The 20,215-nt window shown below is 35.0% G+C and overlaps 4 protein-coding genes across 6 annotated transcripts; 1 reads left to right on the plus strand and 3 right to left on the minus strand.

Moving 5' to 3' along the window:
* The first annotated feature begins 3,038 nt into the window (after positions 1-3,038).
* Positions 3,039-4,872, plus strand: LOC17892168 (protein SRG1). The gene is made up of 4 exons (XM_006297914.2): positions 3,039-3,416; positions 3,589-3,836; positions 4,026-4,353; positions 4,423-4,872. Exons 1-4 carry the CDS (start codon positions 3,150-3,152, stop codon positions 4,672-4,674), a joined length of 1,095 nt encoding a protein of 364 aa, XP_006297976.1. The 5' UTR covers positions 3,039-3,149; the 3' UTR covers positions 4,675-4,872.
* A 1,196-nt stretch (positions 4,873-6,068) lies between these two features.
* Positions 6,069-15,183, minus strand: LOC17891686 (protein ALWAYS EARLY 3). Of its 3 annotated transcripts, none has more exons than XM_023785842.1 (20): positions 15,014-15,183; positions 14,244-14,368; positions 13,754-13,852; positions 13,497-13,559; positions 13,332-13,409; positions 12,701-12,881; positions 12,058-12,317; positions 11,481-11,838; positions 10,828-10,905; positions 10,436-10,647; positions 10,276-10,332; positions 9,812-10,066; positions 9,511-9,689; positions 9,134-9,416; positions 8,536-8,757; positions 7,937-8,095; positions 7,366-7,509; positions 7,069-7,281; positions 6,650-6,919; positions 6,069-6,501 (listed from the first exon to the last, which is right to left on the minus strand). In XM_023785842.1, exons 2-20 carry the CDS (start codon positions 14,346-14,348, stop codon positions 6,337-6,339), a joined length of 3,381 nt encoding a protein of 1,126 aa, XP_023641610.1. In that variant the 5' UTR covers positions 14,349-14,368; positions 15,014-15,183; the 3' UTR covers positions 6,069-6,336. The 3 variants fall into 3 exon arrangements, with proteins under 3 accessions (XP_023641610.1, XP_023641612.1, XP_023641611.1); XM_023785844.1 differs by having other exon boundaries at positions 14,244-14,373; XM_023785843.1 differs by having other exon boundaries at positions 14,244-14,385.
* A 243-nt stretch (positions 15,184-15,426) lies between these two features.
* LOC17893178 (putative receptor-like protein kinase At1g72540) lies at positions 15,427-17,671 on the minus strand. The gene is made up of 8 exons (XM_006299267.2): positions 17,607-17,671; positions 17,022-17,181; positions 16,685-16,857; positions 16,473-16,599; positions 16,314-16,370; positions 16,069-16,228; positions 15,853-15,964; positions 15,427-15,752 (listed from the first exon to the last, which is right to left on the minus strand). Exons 2-8 carry the CDS (start codon positions 17,161-17,163, stop codon positions 15,525-15,527), a joined length of 999 nt encoding a protein of 332 aa, XP_006299329.2. The 5' UTR covers positions 17,164-17,181; positions 17,607-17,671; the 3' UTR covers positions 15,427-15,524.
* A 1,098-nt stretch (positions 17,672-18,769) lies between these two features.
* On the minus strand, positions 18,770-19,275 carry LOC17892895 (monothiol glutaredoxin-S10). Its single transcript, XM_006299068.2, has one exon. It carries the CDS (start codon positions 19,212-19,214, stop codon positions 18,906-18,908), a length of 309 nt encoding a protein of 102 aa, XP_006299130.1. The 5' UTR covers positions 19,215-19,275; the 3' UTR covers positions 18,770-18,905.
* Between the last annotated feature and the right edge of the window lie 940 nt (positions 19,276-20,215).

Below are 20,215 nucleotides of genomic sequence, written 5' to 3' on the forward strand. Positions count from 1 at the left end.
GGAAGAAGAAGCCCAACACTAAAACTTGAGTTGAAAAGGAGACTATTGCTTGCAGTACTTCAGTTTAGATATTGTTTCCGTATGGTTTTAATAATGTTATTAATCAGAGTGTTGAAATTTCTCATATAAAGGCATGCTTGTAACTCTACATATCTTTTACTTTGACATGCATGGTTATAGCTGTTGTTTAAAGATTGTGTAGAGTCAAGATTGTGTTTCGAAATGTAGTTTAATTAGTTTCCATGATGTGAACTCGTTTATACACATTTGGTTTGATGTTGCAATGGTCTAATACTCCAATAATGACCATCATATATATTCTGTTCTTTGGATGTTATATAGTTAAGGTTCATCACAAAAGAACAAGCCAAGTATGATTGTTTCATTACGTGTGTTATCGTTCTTTGTATAAATTGGATTCTTGCTTGAGTCAGTACTCAGTACTAATAAGGCTATTGCGTTTTTGTCAATAGACATAATAATGATAGCAAAACAGGCATATTCCTCTTTCTTCGGAAAAGCTTATTTATTTTGTTTTCCCCTCCCACAGATTGCCAAGTTGGTAATAGAAAAAAAAAAGATTCCTCTAAACATTTTCGTCAAAAAAGCTGAAAAAGATTCCTCTAAATTTCAATGCACCTTTTTAATTGTCTCTATAACTAGACATTCTCGTGTGTTGACGTAAAATACAAATAATTTTTTGTTTTGGTTGTTGAGTCAAATGTTATACAATTTTGAAAACCAAAAAGAAAAAGGTAGCTAGGAAAAGAAAAAGAGAGGAAGGCACAATGAGGGAAGGAAGTGCGACGAGAAGATCACTAGATTTGGTCGGCACATTCATCTCTCTCTCTCTCTCTCTCTCAAACTCTCTCATAAAACACACATAGCATTGGCCCCTACCTTAACGTTACCCACTTTCTTCTTTTCAACCCTACAAATTGTTTTATATATCCCTTAAGCTTCACCCTCTCCACATTTTGTGTGTGTGTGTGCTCTTTTCCTTTTTGAAACTTCTTTTTTTTTCTAAATTGTTTTTGTACTTATTCACCATGAGAGTCTCTTTAATTACTCGCACTTTGATCTTGAACCTTCGTGGTCGAGAGAGAGACGTGCAAGTTTCAAGTGCGAGTAATTAAAGAGACTCTCAAAAATTAAGACATCAATCGGTTTTTGCAAGTTGAAATTTTAGTCACAACTAGTTCCACACGTTTTGTTACTTTTCAAGTTCAATACACGTATGTAGTAGCTACTCTACGTAACTTATTCTATATGTGTACTAGATCGACTGATTTATTCTCGTTAAGTGTATATAGTTAGTTTTTTTGGTTAAAATCTATATGCAAGTGATGTGGTGGTCATTTATATATTGGCCTTTTTACCGAGCATGAAGATGGGACACCATGAATAAAGCCAGAGTTGTAAGTTTTAATTGTAAAGAAACTTCAATAGCTAGTGTTTAGCACTTGTCCAAGATCGTGTAATGTTCAAGAAACCCCAAAAACATCAAGAGAATAAACTCTCTAACGTAATTATATGAAAAGAATATTTACGAATACTTACAAAAGTTTAAGTGACACTTTTAAGAACTTATGAATATATGAAAAAACTTTTTATTTTTAGTCTGCTTGTTCAACTTAATAAACAAAATTAATTGAGGAAAGAGGAATATTTTTTTTTTATAGAATCCAAAACTAGGAAATATCTAACAATTCTTATCCTAATTAATCTATATAACATTCAGCCATACTGTATTCAGATTTTTATGTGAAAAAAATATCTAGATTTTTCTAAGTTAATATCTATTTATTCAACAATTAAGTTTTTTGAACACTTTAATAAATGATGATATATATAATGTTTTTAGAGAAACTATAGAACTTGGACATAATTTTGGGTTTGGTCTAATTATAGATACTCAAATATAATATACCACGAGTTCATCAATTGACTATAATTATAATTTGATTTCAACAGTAATTTCTCTGTAGAAAGACAATGGAATTTAAGAGACGACTGTGGATTCGAGTTAAGATCGTCTATACATAAACCTCTTAACACTCTTAAGGCTTTTTCTTGATTAATTTTAGCTAATTGGCACGTTAATCGTTAGGTGAATTTCAACTATAGTTGGTCTACGTTTGCTTTTGGGAAAGACAACAAAAAAAAGAAGCAAAACTTTAGGAAAACTGAATTTTCAAGAAACTTGACTTTTCATTTTTTGGTATTACCGTCAATAAAGTAAAAATTAACGAATCTCTCTTTTGCTGGATTTTCTTAAAACACTGATCCTATGACTCTCGCTCTTACACAATTATTTTATCATTTTAAATGATTTAAGAAGTAAGAAAAACATGCATAAGATATATACTTAATAATTATGCTCATAGCTTTGGTGCTATGCAATGAGAAATGACTTTGCCAAAATCTAAATTCTCATTTTTTCTCCATCATCGTACCCACACACACACACACACACACACACACACACACACACAAACGCATACCTACTACAACTATTACATATTCATTTCGTAGAGAGGCTAAAGTAGGAATAAAATGTCACCTCTAAATATTGCTTCATTCACTTTTCTTTAATTTCCTTAACAAATAACAAAAAAAGATGTTGGTGACCAAAAATATATATTAGTTTAACGGAAATATACAATATGTAGTGCTAATTTATATTAGCCAAATATTTCACCAAGTTCAATAAAATTCACACTAAAAATAAGTAATAATACTAATTTTGTTGGAACATATCCTCATCATTGCTTAGCTCTGCCATTGGTTATGTTAATATCACTGATAAAATAATAGGCATTACACACAACTTAACAACGGTTGATTCTGATATGTAATTTTAAAAATAAGAAAAAATAATTCGAAAGTGCACAAAAATGGATCCCACACTCCACAAAAATTGCAACATTGAAATGATACCCACAACATGCAAACAATAATAAACATCACTGAGAGAGCTCCCAAGTCTTTTAATCTCCTATAAATGTATAGACTCTCACTCTCTCACGACTCACACATAATAGCAAAGAGCCCACTTGTTGTTTTAACTAGAGTCCAAAAGAAAAAAACAAGAACAAGAAACCAAAAATCTGAAAATCTCTTTCTCTGATCAGTCTTGCTTCTTCAATATGGCTCCTCTACCTATTTCTTCGATCAGAGTTGGGAAGATAGATGATGTTCAAGAACTCATAAAATCCAAACCAAACAAAGTCCCTGAGAGGTTCATTAGAGAAGAGTATGAGAGAGGAGTTGTTTTGTCCTCTCTCAAGACTCACCATCTTCATCATCAGATTCCTGTTATTGATCTCTCTAAGCTCTCTAAACCCTACACCGATGATTTTTTCTTTGAGATTCTTAAGCTCTCACAAGCTTGTGAAGACTGGGGATTTTTCCAGGTAATTTCATAATTGTTCATATCCAATATTCAAGTTTTGACAAATCTTTAATATTATTTATATATTGGGTTTTACTAAGGAAAAACATGTTTGGCCATATATATATACAACAACTATGTAAGTTTTGGGACAATGAATCATCTCATCATTGGTATTTTTGACTACAAGATAGGTTATAAATCATGGGATCGAAGTGGAGGTTGTGGAAGATATAGAGAAAGTGGCAACAGAGTTCTTCGATATGCCATTGGAGGAGAAAAAGAAGTATCCAATGGAGCCAGGGACCGTACAAGGTTATGGTCAAGCTTTCATATTCTCCGAAGATCAGAAACTTGATTGGTGCAACATGTTTGCTCTTGGTGTTCATCCTCCACAAATTCGCAACCCCAAACTTTGGCCTTCTAAACCAGCTCGGTTCAGGTTTAATTAGTCTTCTTTTTGAGTACTTTGTTTTTTATTTTCTTTCTCTGAGCTTTGTTTTTTGATTTAAGTGATCATCATATTATATATATGTATACAATTAATATGGCGCGTAAATTTAAATAGTTTATTTTTAAATCCATTTTCTAAAGAAAGTTGGACTAAACAATTGTTATTTTTTCTCTATAGTGAAAATCTTGATGATTACTCAAAAGAAATAAGGAAACTATGCAAGAGGTTGTTGAAGTACATAGCAATAAGCTTGGGTCTAAAAGAAGAGAGATTTGAGGAGATGTTTGGGGAGGCAGTGCAGGCAGTGAGGATGAACTATTACCCTCCATGTTCAAGTCCTGATCTTGTCTTGGGACTTAGCCCACATTCTGATGGAAGTGCGCTCACTGTTCTCCAACAGAGCAAGAACAGTTGTGTTGGTCTTCAGATCCTCAAGGAAAACACTTGGGTCCCTGTTCTACCTCTTCCCAATGCCCTTGTCATCAACATTGGTGATACCATTGAGGTATTTTTCTTACATCAGTTTATTATATCAATTTTAAAATGGAGTATATTTTCATGTGTATATATGTAGGTGCTAACAAATGGGAAGTACAAGAGTGTGGAGCATAGGGCAGTAACAAACAGGGAAAAGGAGAGGCTTACAATAGTGACATTCTATGCACCAAACTATGAAGTTGAAATAGAACCAATGAGTGAGTTGGTTGATGATGAGACCAACCCATGCAAGTATAGAAGTTACAATCATGGTGAGTATAGTTATCACTATGTCTCCAACAAGCTCCAAGGCAAGAAGTCCCTTGATTTTGCCAAGATTCTCAACTAAACTTATATATTAATTATTTTCATCCACCCTTCCATTAACTAGTTACCACTTAGTTTGCTTGCTTTCTTTAAAATAAGAAAAAAACATCATTTCTTGGAACTTTTTGTGTGTATAATGTATAGGAATGTTCCCCACCAAGGGTTCTTGATGTCATCATTAAATACCCCAATGTGAATACAACTTGTAATATTTTTATGTTCTGTGTGGGTGGAATTGGGTTGTGTATATATATATGCCGAGAAGACAAGGGACACCAAAATTAAGAAATACTTAACGGTTCGTCCATTGTTATGTTGATCATTAAAGCTCACTCCAAAATAATATTCTTAAGTGTTGACAAAAGAAAAAGAAAATCTTGGTATTTTGTTTTCTCCTTCACGGGATGTGAAGTAGAAGAATGCTCAAAGATTTGATTTCTCAATGTTGAAGATAAAAATCACAAGAAACAAAGAAAAGATAAAAAAAAAAAAAAAAAAAAAGAGGGTCCATTATTATTTTATTTGTTTTGCCAAACGACAAAAGGTTCAATTACATAATAAGAAAGAGCAAAATATAAACTCTTTTTAATTATTACTTAATAATGCCCTGTTAATAATTACATCAGAAATGTATTGTCGGTTCTTATTTATTTGTCCTTATCGTCCCTTCTAAATTCTAATTAATAGTAGTATGGAAAAAAATTCTATAAACCAAGAAAGAACAAAAAATGAAAAGTTAGGAAATGCATTCACTAGGATGATGTGGTTACACGTCAGGTTTAATGGTGTGGTGGAAGCATAAAAATAATAACAAAAAAGTATCATATCGAAAATGATTTAACCTAAGATTACGACTTAATCATTCTCGTATAGAATCAAATTGTTCACTTTGTTAGAAAAAAGCCAAATCTCAATAATCACTTGTTCTGAAATTTTTTTTTTTTGTTTTTTTGTTTTTTTTTGTTTTTTTGTGTTCTGAAATTTTTGTTGCACATGCAACCCATTTTATTCACCACCGCCACTTGACTCTGTGTGTGTCTCTCTCTCTCTCATATATATACGCATCACGACGAGTCACTTCAACAGTTAAACCTCTTAACTCTTTGTTTGACGTGTTAATGAAGACAAAAAACACCTAAACTTATCTGACCCAAAAAAAGGACCGGACCGGACCAGTTTAGATTCGGAATCAGACCCGAATTGGGACCGGCTGGACCAATCGACAAGTCTAATCTGCTCAGGGCTCTTCTTGGGTCTACATGCATAACTACTGGTAAGAGACAAATCATTTCAAGCAACTTGTTTCTGTTTGAAATGATCACTAAACGAAAAAGCCAGAAACACCACTGGGAAGGTTTAAAGATTAGAAGAGACAATGACTCGAAGAGATGAAGAGGATAGTATACGTACACAATATGGAAACAAAAATGAAATTTATTCAAACACGATAAGGGATGAAACTATTTAGTAGTGCCTTACAAGGAAATGCCAATGGACCGGCGATTTCAGTCCCGTCTAACAATTGATGGGTGGGTTATATGTAAAGCTATGAACTCGTGAGTCACTCCAAATAAATGAGGTATATAAAAACGGATTTTCTATAAGGAAATACGGATTTTACAGGAGAAAATAAGAAGCATCATGAAGTGACAAAGGTTAAGTTATGGTTTTAGGATTTTTTACTTTAGGAGGGTACGAGGGCAAGGATCTGGTTTCTAATGATCCCCATGCATTTCTGAATCTCTGTATAGATCGGAAGGTTCTGCGAGCAGCAAGGCTGCAAACTCGCCACCGCCGAGTCTAGAACCTGGGCCACTTCACTTGGTGGGAATTGCCTCTCTGTACATCTCTGCAACAACCACAGAGGAGAGTAGAAAGAACACCATTAGTTGCTTAACTTTCTCTACTGTCTAAACTCTCAGGCATAATAATGTAATCATGTAAATGTGCAGAAGGCTCTCAGCAGGGAAATTACTGAATGAGTTTAAGATTTGCACCTGAATCATAAGTAATGTAGCCATACAGCGCGAAACTAGTTCAGACGGGATTTGTAGGTCATTTTGGTCGGGTGGGTTTTGATGGATATCATTGGCAGGAGTTGAACTAGGTGAATTTAGTGTAAAGGGAAGACGCTGATCCTGTGCACCTTGTCTTTGGTGGACTGATGATACTTCTGTTTGATCTATTGAGAGATGATTATTTACAAAATCAATGACTTCTTCCATAGTTACAACATTATTTTCGTCTTTCCTCAGCGACGCCAATGCCTGCACCAGAAACAGAGAAAAAACTAGTAAGTAGCCGAAACTACTTCGCTAGACTTTGCAAGGCACAACCAATTCGCTAGACTTTGCAAGGCACAACCAATGATGGGTAAATTATCAGCTAAGAAGCTTTAAAGTCGTTATACACACACCTGTACAGCTCTGTATACCATTTTCCGTGCTTGTATTCTAGAAGTTTCGACGATCTCAGACACATGGAATCCATTAGTGTCTGATGCGTAACTGTCTATGTAGGTCAACTGGCCATCAGGTTCCCCTGATTGACTCATGTGTCTTATTGATGCATATGGTACATTCTCTTGGTAAGTATTCCGTTGCCTCAAGCCAAGAAGTGCCAATGAAACCTGTGAGAAATATAATGCGAAACATCAGAAGCTGTATATAGTAAAGAAACAAGATGACTTTTATGGTTCTTTCATAAATCATGCCTGCTCATTGATTTCGCTTAGCTGAAAGAGAACCGCTGCATATTGTTTCTTAAAAGATTCAGACTCCTTTAAAGCATTATGTCCATCTTTCTGACTTTCCACAACTTCGTTGTTCATGCACTTTAGCTCCCTCAAAACTAGCTCCTGTAGTGTAGTACATTAACAATGAGTTGAAATGGAAAGCGTAATGTAGAAAGAGCAAGACATACATGGAAGACATAAAGGAAAACAATATAAAAATGGAATTAGTTAAAGAGTAAAATATTGAACCTCAAAAAGTTATGATTCTCCCAACGCTTAATAAGTAAAATATATGATGTTATTCTATTCAATCATATCCTCTTGAAATATCTACTATAATGTGAGGGAAACGAGATGTTTAATGATAAAAAGATTATCATGAATATGAAAAGAGAAAAAAAAAATGCAACCCGGCCATAGAAAAAAATGAAATATAAGAGACTCATGGTGACCAAAAACATATCAGTTCAGAGAGAGCTTGGACATCAGCTTGGTGAACAAAAACATATCAAATATGTATAAAAGGCTGAATGTTAACAACTGGTCAAACCTTCTTGTCAAGGGCACGTGTCAGTTCAGAGAGAGCTTGGACATCAGCTTCTCTTGCCTGGATATGTCCAATAGTTGAAGGCTGGGAATTCAACAATGGTAAATCAAGAGCCTCATCGACTCCGTCTAGAGCTTGTGGATTTAAACTCGAGATATCTATCTGCGAATTTAAGGAAACTTGTATATTATTAATATATCTATCAAGATTTATTCGTAGTCAAATGCCAAACAAAGAATTACAAGAGAAAGTGGATGCAAGGAGGAACTACAATAGCTATTGTCTCATAAAGAACTGTAACAGAAATTCACGTTATTTTGATGGTAAGAGAATTGAAGTACGGAACTAGCTCTCTATGTAATAATCACAGGATAGACTTAATTATGGAACTAGTCCCCTATGGTACAATTATTGGTCAAACATTGAATACATTAGACGGATCCCATCTATATTTTTAAGAAGCCAGTAAACAGAAAGAAAGCCTTGAATTCCTAGATGCAAATGGATACCAAGCTTGTTCCTCCAGATATGCAGAATCTAAAAGAATGTAGAATATAGAAATTCATAATATGAGGCCTGGCATGATGGTCAGAAACACCAACCTTTTCCTGTTTTAAGGAATTGCTAATGTTATAATTTGGTGGGGATAAGAGATGGCCTGTCTCACACGAAAGTTTGAGATGTCCTTCTGGCGTGCTTTCCTTTACCCGCTCTTGCATTTTCTCCTCACTAGTATTCTGAATGTGATAGTTTGGGAAGGCATAGTGCTTTGCAAGTGATGCTGGCATGTTTTCTAGGGGATTCAGTGGCATGCATTCAGTATCCTTCACCAAAAGAGAGATTCAAACGTTATCCAAAGATAATCAACATTCAATGTTTGTTATAACTCTCAAGTCAGGAACTTTCTAGATAGTTTCTTAGTGCTATTGTGGAGTAGTCTTTAAAGCAAGCGATATATTAATTGATCAACTCGCAAGTGCTCATTTTATGTTGTAAAGAATTCAGTAGCGATTATATTCACCAAAATTATTTGAGAACAAATAATTTGGTCATATTCAAAAATGTGCAGAGAACTGCAACGATTAGTTTATCCTTTTTGATTACTTTCGTTTCCCATAGTCACTGTGACTTATAATGTCTATATATATATATATATATATATACCATTGCCAGAAAAAAATTCAGTGTAAGGAAGAGTACCTTAACAAATTCCACCCCTAATTCAGGGTGGTCAAACTGAATCCGGTACCTACAGTGATCAACAGTTAGGACACTGCCGTCGTGAATCTCTCTCAACTTTGGATGCAGGGAAATGACTCTCTGTGAAACATTTAGAGGCCGAGCCAAATCCATTGGAAGTCCTTCCCTCATGCCCGTGTTTAGTTCATCATAATGTTTTCTTACAGAGTCCCTGTACAGGTATAGCTTTTCTTTTTCCTCCTTCAAAAACTGTGCAGAAAATCGCCTTGGTTTGCCAAGGGAACTGCACAAACATAATATGATTAATGAAACACCCATACACACACACACACACACAAAAAAAAAAAAAAATTAGCAGCACTTTAATTAGTGATAACCTCCTTATGACACCCCATTCCACGCGAGTTAATCTAGGAACATGACCCAACCCTACATGATCCAGATACTCAACAAATTCTTGTCTGGCAAACCATGGATAATCAATTGCACTGTAGAACCACTCAAAAAGACACCATCTTCGTGCTCGTTCACTAGAAATGCAATGCGAAAACTTCTCCTGCAGATTAAAAGGATATGGTACACCATATAATCAGGGACCTCACACAGACTAATTCCATAGAAATAAATGATCTCTTTCTCATATGGAAATAGAGTCTTAGCATCAGAAAGTCCACTCACTAGAGTCTCAGAATTTTTCCCGTCATCAATAGTAAGAGGTTTCTCAGTTACTATCTTTCTTCTGCTCCTAACTTTAGTTGGCAAGTTAACTTGTTTTTTAATGACTGCATTTGATGGAGCTGACTCATCTTCTTCCACTATGTTGTTACTTGAGAAAGTACGATCTTGAGGTTTAACAGGCTTCTTTTCATGTGAGTTTCGAATACTTGCAGATCGTTTACCTCTCCCAACAGGCTTATTTCCCTCACCTATTCCCTACAACAAACAACAGCACAATCAGTCAGTCCTAAGATAAAAGCCACAAAAGAAAGTCCACGATGAAAAGCCAAAAATGTTTAGATAATTTCAAAGATATATAATACATCCCAAGAGCATGAACTGATAGTACATTCCAAAGAGCACTCAGATATACTGTATGAAATATTGTGTAATCAAAAGAGTTGTGTTGTACAGAAGAATCTTACCTTGTTATTGCAAGGCTCTATGACTTGTGAGCTTGCAGCAAGCTCATCTTTCGTAACCTGCAGGAAGAGAACAGCTTCAACATGATCATGATTTCTGACAGCAGAACAGTAAAAGCAACTATGTCGTTGTTAAATATATATCATATATATCTTCTCTTACTTTAGCTGGTGGTGTTTTCTGCCGTCTCTTTCTGATTAAAGAGCTACTGGGACTTTTTCTTTCCGCTTCAGTATTACAAAGATCACTGCTACCTGATCTTCTCTGTTTGGAGTTTCTATGAAAACTACTTTTAATGGATGCTGGATCAGTCCCTTTTAAATCTGACACATAAGCTTTTCCAGCTCGCTTTTCCTCAACTTGAACCGATGACTCTGCAAGTACATCAAAATTAGAGTGAGAAAGTAGATACAACATGAATTTCATGAAGGTAAATCTGACTCTAAACTCGATTATGTATCAGTGTAATGATATGTATATGGCCAAGAACATTAACAAGCTTAAGATACTCGTTTAAATGAACAATACATATAAGTCAAACATATGTATCCCACCAGTATCTGTGGCAGTTTCAGGCATCATGAGGGAAAGATCTGCCAGCGTCTGGAGAGCATCACATGCTGTGTCTTCATCTGCAGAAAGCATTTCAAGAAATAGATGTTGAAGTGCGGGTATAAACAGTAAAAATTGTAACATCGCAACATTGCAAAAACATGCAAAGAATAAATATTAATATTAATTCAAATGAATGTAAACATGAGTTGAATTCCAACAAACGCAAAAAAGCTTCTATAGTTTGTCACAGGTAAGACAAATCTTCAGGAAGAATGACATCATAAACCCCATCATGGATTTGGTAAAACTTTAAATCTAAGCTAAGTAGCGAGCTCATCTTAGATTACCAGAAACAGGCATTAGTTTCTGAAGAAGTTTATCAAAACCAAAAAAATTGTCACGGAACAGAAATTTTAAAGTTGTAAAACACAAGATAGAGTGACCACCGAATACAGTAGTAAGCCTTAATTCTTTAATTGGATAACTGGACTTTAATTGATGGTTTTCCTAAGTATAGGCATGTCTTCACCTGCATCCCTGGGGGTGCTTTGAATAAAAGATAACTGAAGTTCCTATTAGTCCTTTTTTTTTCCTACTTTGATGTGCATTGCAAATAGGAATTTAGACAGAGAAGTGAGAGACTAGAACACACCTGCAGTAAAGAGACTCTTTTTACTTTTTCTCCTTGAAAATTTATATGTGAGTTTCAAAAACTTCTCATCCCTTTCTGGTTCAAATTTCTCATCGAGGGCACCTAAACTTGGTGCTTCGTCTGTACCACTGCAGGCTTCTTTTGCATCTTCTTTTTTAATGCCTAATCTCCTCCTATAGTATTTTCTTCCTGTTTGCTGCACTTCTGTGGCACTAGTACCTTCTCCATGCGTCAAGTCATTTCTTCCTCCAGAATAATCCGCATTATCAGCTTCAGTGCTTTCTGAGCTTGGTTCACAGTGCACATCTTCCATATCACCAGCACGAAGCTTGGCGATTGCCAAGTCAATATCGGCACGCTGAACATCAAAATCTATCAGTCCAAATTTCTATAAAACAGTTCCTACTTCAAAAAGCTTTATTTCCTTCCATTTAATTGAATTTTCAATAGGCTATCATGTAAGGAAATCGAAACAGGTTCCTTGAAACTTCTTCCAAAAGTGTATGCAAGCAGAACAAATTTTAAGAATCACAAGACTTATGAAGAGAGAATCACATGTAACAGTAAAGGAGATTACCATTCTTTCACCCTTATTATCAGAAAGGTACATCTTTGCTTTTTTATTTGGTGTGTAGGAGTTCTTTGTAGAGCCACCTCGTTGCGAAGCCTCAGCCAATGCTAATGCAATCTCATGTTCCATATCGTCATCAGTATCATCTCCCTTCTGACTTAGACCCCTCTTAACAGTTGATAAATATCTTTCCCTAGTATCCTTCTCAAGGGTATATGAGATAGGAATTCTAGGAGTCCTTTTTCCAACAGCACGAGGCAGAGTCTCTTGGCACATGCAAATAATGATTTAAAAAATAATTAGCAACCATTAGGTCTTTTCCATTAGAGAGATAGTTAATGAGCATTGAGCACATAAAATTTCAGGGAGGTAAATCATTTTATCCCACTTCATACATTTAGCGAGGGAACTAACTTGAGTTGCATCTTCTCAAAAAACTTTTTTTCACAGATTACTATTGTACTTTACTGACGCTGGTAAAACGAGGGAAAGAACAGTTCTACTATCTAAGATAATTCTGCAAGGCATTCAACAACGTGGTATGAAACCAGAAAACTTATGCGTATATAGAATTCTAGTGTGCACGGACAACTCATGCTTATGAAATGGGAGAAAAAATTTTGAGGCCAAGAGAAGCAGAGAACACTACCAGTACGTCTCTTTTTTAGCGATGGCAAGAAGCCTGAAGAAGACCTGAATTGCAAGCGATCAGACAGACCCTCTAATCCTGTAGAGGGATGATCAGAGGATTTTACTTTAGAGCGCTTAGGGGCTGACCTCGGAGTTTCAGTACCTTCATTATTTTCCTGCTCACTGTCACTTCCTCCATGCTAGAGAAGAAATAGACTCGTTACATAAAATCAAGCCCAGCCCATAATACTACTACACTAAATTCCTTCACTACAGAAATGGAAATACTTTCTTAACAAGGCTTAACAACAATCAACCTCACTCCACGTCCCCAACAAATACAAAGTTAGCTGTCCATCTCTCTAAGATATGCATAATGCTTAACCAAAAAACACCCAACCAAAAAAGTATTGCCTTTCCTAAGCTAAACTATATTTTCAAGCGACAAAATTTGAACAAACCAGAGTGATAAACCCCTAGGTGGGACAAAATTTAACAAGTTAGTAGATGTTCTATAGGAATGGGTGTCAGACATGTATCATGGTTTTGAGTTTCAAATGGAAATAAGTATCCTAAACTGGACCAAGTGTGTGTATGTTATAACCATATATTAAAATCAAATAATGATTTAAACGGTTTAAAGCACTAACCAGAACAGAATAGTGATCAGTCATCATCGCATTTAGGCCAACCACAGAAGCAGTGCCCTCGGGAAGAGACAAGTAAGCCTAAAGTACAGATGACATAATATAAGTTGAAAAAATGTTTAGACAAATATCAAAAGACAGACCGAGGAAGGAGGAGGGCATGCTAACCTTATTCATAGTGTATAGGGCCTCTACCATTTCTGCAGAACGGCTATGTACAAACGCAGCCACCTACAAACCATAAAGGAGAAAACACCATATTTACTGCTGATTTCTGCAAATAAAAGTGATTACAAAAATAACAGTACCATTCCTATGACAATTATTGGAAACTATGGCAGCAATTTATTACCCTTTTTTGCATAATAGAATATTGTACTACAAAACATACTCCAAATCGCGCATATGTTGCAAACCCAACTAACCTTTTTCCATTCTTTTCCAAATTTGCGGTATCCTTCATAAAAGCGCTCCAACTCTTCCTTGCTCCACTGAGGACCTAACATATCCGACAACTTCCTCTTCTGCATGTAAGGAGCACTATAAGATATGCTGGGATACCAGCTGATACAATTTGTCGCAGCAACAAAAATTTGCTTGCACATTGGATATAAAGGTAAAACAATGTCTCTTCCTTGAAATAGGAACGTAATCAAAACTTAAAAGTAGAAACGATATGAGTAAACCAAACATTTTTGTCAAAAAAGGTAATAAACTACTTGAATCAATCAGGAAACAGATATTGGGGTAATCACTAAAAAGTGTAGCACATAGCCGACATCTAGGGTAATGCTAAATATTGGCATCCTTCTGCAGCCTAACTATGCAAAATTTCCACAATAAAATCTCAACCTGGTCTATATAATCCAACCAAAAGTTGAAGTCATCCAGCTAAATATTAAGAAAACAGCTTACCCGTTGTTTGGTTTTGCTCATATTTTCGTCGTCTTTTTGAGGAGAGACAGCTTTACTCCTGGGAGTTTTCTTGTACTTAGATTTCTTTGATCTTGAAGGCGCCATTAGCTATGCACTTGGGTTACCTGAACTATTCCCAAAACTAGAACCAAGTTAAGATTTTGCCAAGATACAAACCCAATATGCACATTACATCATAGGCTAATCCAAAGAAAACGACTACAGACAGTCATGAAACTAAATCCTGCATGCAAAATCTAACTCATATTAATGAAAAATAAACAATGCTCATTATCAGTGTCAACAGTACTTCCGCTCAATATAGTATGAAACCCAGACAAGGTTTACAACAAAAACTTGTACGAATTGGAAATTAAATCTCCTTTCAGCAACTCCAAGTAGTTAATTATACTGAAAAATTCCGCGAATTCAAATCAGACGACCTTGACATCCATCGATTTAAGTTTCAAGTTTCAAAATTCAAATCACACCAATCGATTTAAGCTTCGAATCCGAATCGAAAGCTCAAAAACCAGTGAGGCAGATTCCCCCATAAACAAAAGAGAACCAAATTTTTAAACTCACAACTTGGCACCAAAAAATCCAGAAATTTGCATACCGAATAGAAACGAACAAAAGAAATTGAAAAAAAAACACGATTAATTAAAAGCTTAATCATTTCAAAATCCGACGAGAAAGAATCAGAATCAGAAAAGCCAAGTGCCTTTATCGCAAGACAACAATCAAAGAGAAGATTACAAGAGACTTACCTAGAAGAAGAATCCCAAAATCACTCGGAAGCCATAGCCGGGACTTGGGAGATAAAATTAAAGAAAAATTCGTAAGAGAGATCGGAAATATGAACAGATCAGAAGAAAGCTTCTTCGGGTTTTGGGCGATCGATGAGATTGAAGAAGAGAATATGAAGAAGCAGCAAAGCGAGAAGAAGAGATTGAAACAATTTTTTTTTGGGATATAACCGCGAAAACCTTTAAAATAAAAAATAAAAATTTTAGAGAATCCGATAAAAATGTAAAATTTCGGATACCACCACTTCTATAAAAAAATCTATAATGATAATTTTGCTTAATCAATAATCATATGATAATGCAAAGATGCAAAATTTTATTTCAAAATCAAAATCAGGTTCTCGTTAGCCAATTGAATTTGGGTTCATCCGGTTTATTCCAGGTAAACCAAATTCAACTAACTGGTTCGAATCCACTGTGGTTTAACAAGAAACAAGAAACAAGAACAAGAACCATAGCACTTCATTCATTCTCAGGCAATGGTTATGGTAAAACCATTGCCTCCTAGAGCAAATGGATTGTCTTCATTCTGGTAAATGTTTTCGAGCTCCGTCACAACCTCATCCATCTTTGCGCGGTGAATCGCGGGGTATTTCAAGCATTTTAGTGTTATCTTGATAAAACTGTGGATGGATTCTATCTTGAATGTTCCAGTCATTCTCTCATCCCAAAGTGAGTTTGAAAAAATCCTCGGAGCTATCTACACATCACAAAGACATTTCCAAAACCGAGTTTTAAGATAACACAATTTGTCAGAGTTTTATACGAAGAAGAAAAGAGAGCTTTTGTTTTCTCCTTACCCATTGAATGATTTGAAAGTTTGATTTGAACTCTCTTGGTTCTGCACCGGTGATAAGCTCTAGAAGAAACAACCCAAAGCTGAAGACATCAATGGTCTCTTCCAAACCACCTCTATAGAAAAAGATAACAATCGTAATACTCATTAGAAACACATATTTGTTAGGTAACTCTTATGATGATGAATAATGTAAAACTTATCGTTAGTGGATTAATACTTTGGATTATTGGGGCGTAGGCTACTATCAAGTTCTTGAAACATTCCGTACATTCCCGCATCTGAAATCTTGGCGTTGAGGTTGACATCAAGCAAAACTTTAGACATCGAAAATCTTTTGTGTTGTAATGGAGGGGTCGAGTTGTGCAAGTATTGCAGCCCTACATTAAATAAGATAAGAGACACTTTATATGTTTTTCATAAAACTTGTTAATGTGATTTTTGAATCATCCAATTTTGATTTACCTTTTGCTGCTCCAAGAGCTATATATATCCTTTTCTTGAACGTTAAGTCACGGTGATCTACTCAATGACCAATAGAGAGATATATATATATTAAGATCACATAAAAATAATGAATTGACCAAATTTTTAAGAGTTTCGTTATTGCGCATTACTACGTACCTTCTAGATATTCTCGCAGGTTGCTGTTGAGCAAATACTCATAGACGAGCATTTGGTCACCGTCTTCGCAACAATAGCCGACAAGATTAACCAAATTACTATGTCGGATTCTAGATATGTAAGAAACCTAAGACACAACACAATATATATAAATAAAGTCACATATACATGTATATAAAAATGAAATCAAGAAAAGCTTTGTTTGTGTGTACCTCAGCCAAGAATCTAGGATGGAGAGAACCAATCCTTCTTTTTACCGCAACGATCATGTCTCCGATCAGCCCGCTATAAACAGATCCAAACCATCCATACGCAATCATGTCAAAACCGTTTGTCGCTAGCCTTAACTCCTCCACGGAGAACTCAGTCACGCCTTGTGGCATCACTTGTTGAAATGAATTACACGAGCATCAAAAGATGTAATTTCTCAAATTTAGCATATCAAATTAACATTTGCATAACAACTAATATGTTAGGCTAAACAAAAAACCCTACCAACCAAAGATCAAATGTATAATACTATGTGTGGGTTCTCAAGATTAGACTTACCAACTTCTCTTGAATTGTTGTGAGAGCTTTTGTCACAACACAATACTCTGTAAACCCAAAGTAACGCGATTACAATCGCTATGATTGCAAATGCAGCTGCTATGTATGTAATCATCATTGTGTCCAGCTTCAACATCACCATAATCTGTTATAATGCCTCCTAGAAAAGAAAAAAAAAACCAACGTTATGATTTATGAACATATAAAATATGTTTGTTTCACAACATTCAACATCTCAAATTACATCTCAAATTGGTGAAAATCAATAGATAAAATTCTATCAAGTCAAAAATTAAATACAACAAGATTTTTCAGAAAGAAAAAAAATCTCCAGTTGAAAAAAAATAACTATCTAGTTTTTCCGTCAAAATTCATGTGCAGATCGAAAATAACAACACTGGTGCAAGCCGAACATCATCATAATCATGCACTATCATCTATTCCGACGATCTTTATGAGTAAATAGCTGGGAGGAAAGAAAGGGTGGTAGATGATAGTGTAAAGGGCGCCGCGTTAGTACGAGCTGATGGTGTGGATGAGCAAGAGGTATCATGGGGTGAGGAAGTAGATAAAGTAATCACATACCTTTTTCAAATGTGTTCAGAAACAGGAGCGTTTGCGACTCTGGTGAGTGTTGTAGTATATTTTTTGAGAAAGATGATATTATCTAGACCACAGATTTTGTAGTGATAGTTCGTTGTTCAATGTATATCTATACATGAGAAAACTTATTCGGAAATTTTGTTTAAGATGGGAAAAAATCTAATTAATAAATCTTTTGCAACACTAAAAAGTAACAAATTAGATTATCTTTGACCAAAATTATCAAAAGTATTTTACACCTAAGATTTACATAGGACAGTATATTTACTATGTAAATCTTAGGTGTCAAAATACCATTCATAATGTTGCCCTTACAATCTAAATGGAGGTAATCTTACTTAAAGATAAGAGAACGTTATACGTGATATCACCATGTTTTGAAGTGTTTCAATCAATGTAATGTGACATATTGTCTAAACGCATCCAAAATATATATGTTGTAAATCCTTACACTTTTAGATTAAAAATTGGATTTATCTCAAACTTTACTTAAAGATAAGAGAACACTACACGTGACATCACTATGTTTGAAGCAATTCAGTTAATGTAAAGCGAACATGTTTTATTCCATTGGTACGTAGACACTGGTAAAAATAAGCATATTGTCTTTGGACCGAATGGTACCTAAACACATCCGAGATATCAATGTTGCAACTCGTTACTAAAAATATTGGATGAAAAGTACATGTGATAATGTAAATTTTTTAATTCAGTTTAATGATATGAACATAAAAGATAAAAAATTAGAAAAAAAAACAAAAAAACCCCAAAGAGATAAACAAAATAAAAATTACTCATCTCCTTCCTTTGGGGGTTAACCATTTTCAGCCATAGTTTGACCTATAAACTTTACAATTATTCAACTTATCATATTCCTCCAAATAAAAAATTTAGTCGTTAGAAAAGAACTCAAATGTATGTAAGATAATATTATTTATATGATCGACTTCAATTTCTGATACTTTTAAATAATATGTTTACGTTATTACATGCTATATAGTTCCTAGTTAATTAAAGTGGAGATTATTTCGTTACAGATAAATTATACCAAAGAAATTAATCTGTGAGGAGTGGGGAATAAAAACAAAGATGTTATCCGAAATGGGTTATAGTTAATCATTAAATCAACCTCCACATAGAGACATCATACAGAGTAGTTTCTTCACATGCATTTGATTAAACATACATAAAGTGAAGAGACTTTCAAAGGTCAAAGTAAAGATCATACATAATATAAAAACACTGAAGACCACATACAATATTAACTAGGTGCTATATATGCTAAAGCCACAAAGCACCAGCATCCTTGAGCAACATTTTCAATGACCCATTGAGATGAAGAGTCATGACAGTATTGGCCGTTCCTACAAATTTCCCTCCGACAAAAACCGCAGGAACCGTAGGGCTGCAGCCTAAACGGGCCAAGGCCCACTCGATGTCTTTCCCGTACATGTCTTGGTCGATCTCTACAATTGCTGGGCTCACACCTTGCTCGTAAAACAGCCGCTTGATTGCATGGGACATGCAACACGTACTCTTGCTGAATATCACCACTGCTCTTTGCGACGCTAATCTTGCTACCACATCCATTTTTGTATATATAGTACTACTCTTTTAGTATTGTCTATGCTTGGAAACTGTTAGATGTTTTGTTGTTGATGATGAGTTTGTTTTGGAGTGGCGAGCTTTGGAACTCTATATATACACATACTCGCATGTAAATCTCTATGAATAGAGGTATCTTTGGATTAATGATGGGGGCAAACGCTAAAGTGGGAATCTTATTTTGTGGGAAGTTAGATTGTGGATAAGAGAAGCTTATGATATGATGCTCGAGAGTTGACAAATTGTGAGTAAGAGAGTGAAGAGAATAGAGATTTGTAACTTGTGATCATGATGATGTATATATGAAGAGAAAAATAAAATTCCAATATTTTTGGGGATCAATATATATTACGTGTTCAGGGAATGTCAACTTTGCATTGATTCTCATCGATCATCACTTGTGTGATCAATGATGAACTAGACAGAAACTCAAATTCAAAGTAAGATAATATAGGTTGCTTCCTTTTTTTTTTGTTAAGTAACTATGAAAGATTAAAGTTTGCGTTCGCACTCCATGCACGTTATCATTTAGGTTCATCTTGTTTGTGTTTTTATTTTATTTTAAGTTTTGCAATCGCATGTTGGGATTACTATAACAAAACAGTTCATATATTCTTAATAAGACGATGGGACACATAATTCCTTGTGACTCTTGAGATTTCAAAGGAGCCAAACGATTATAAAGGACCGTACGACAATGAGGATGTAAGTGGCGACATGACCATTGTACTTAAGGCATAATTAACCAATAACCACGTCATCTGCCAAATTCCTCAAGTAGCTAGCTACTATTGTTTTAGTGTCTCGCAGTGATTCTCGGTAAATGGTAAGATTCGATCGTATTTGATCATCATTTACGGTTTTATAATCTCCTTAATTATGATTTTGATCTCAAAACAAAAGGTTGATGTAAAAATTGGCCTTAGGACCGGGATATCCATCGCAATAAACACTCTTAAGTATGTTTTGGTGATATAGAAACACAG

The sequence above is a fragment of the Capsella rubella genome, unplaced genomic scaffold (genome assembly GCF_000375325.1).
Source record: "Capsella rubella cultivar Monte Gargano unplaced genomic scaffold, Caprub1_0 scaffold_3, whole genome shotgun sequence".
NCBI classification, from domain to species: domain Eukaryota; kingdom Viridiplantae; phylum Streptophyta; class Magnoliopsida; order Brassicales; family Brassicaceae; genus Capsella; species Capsella rubella.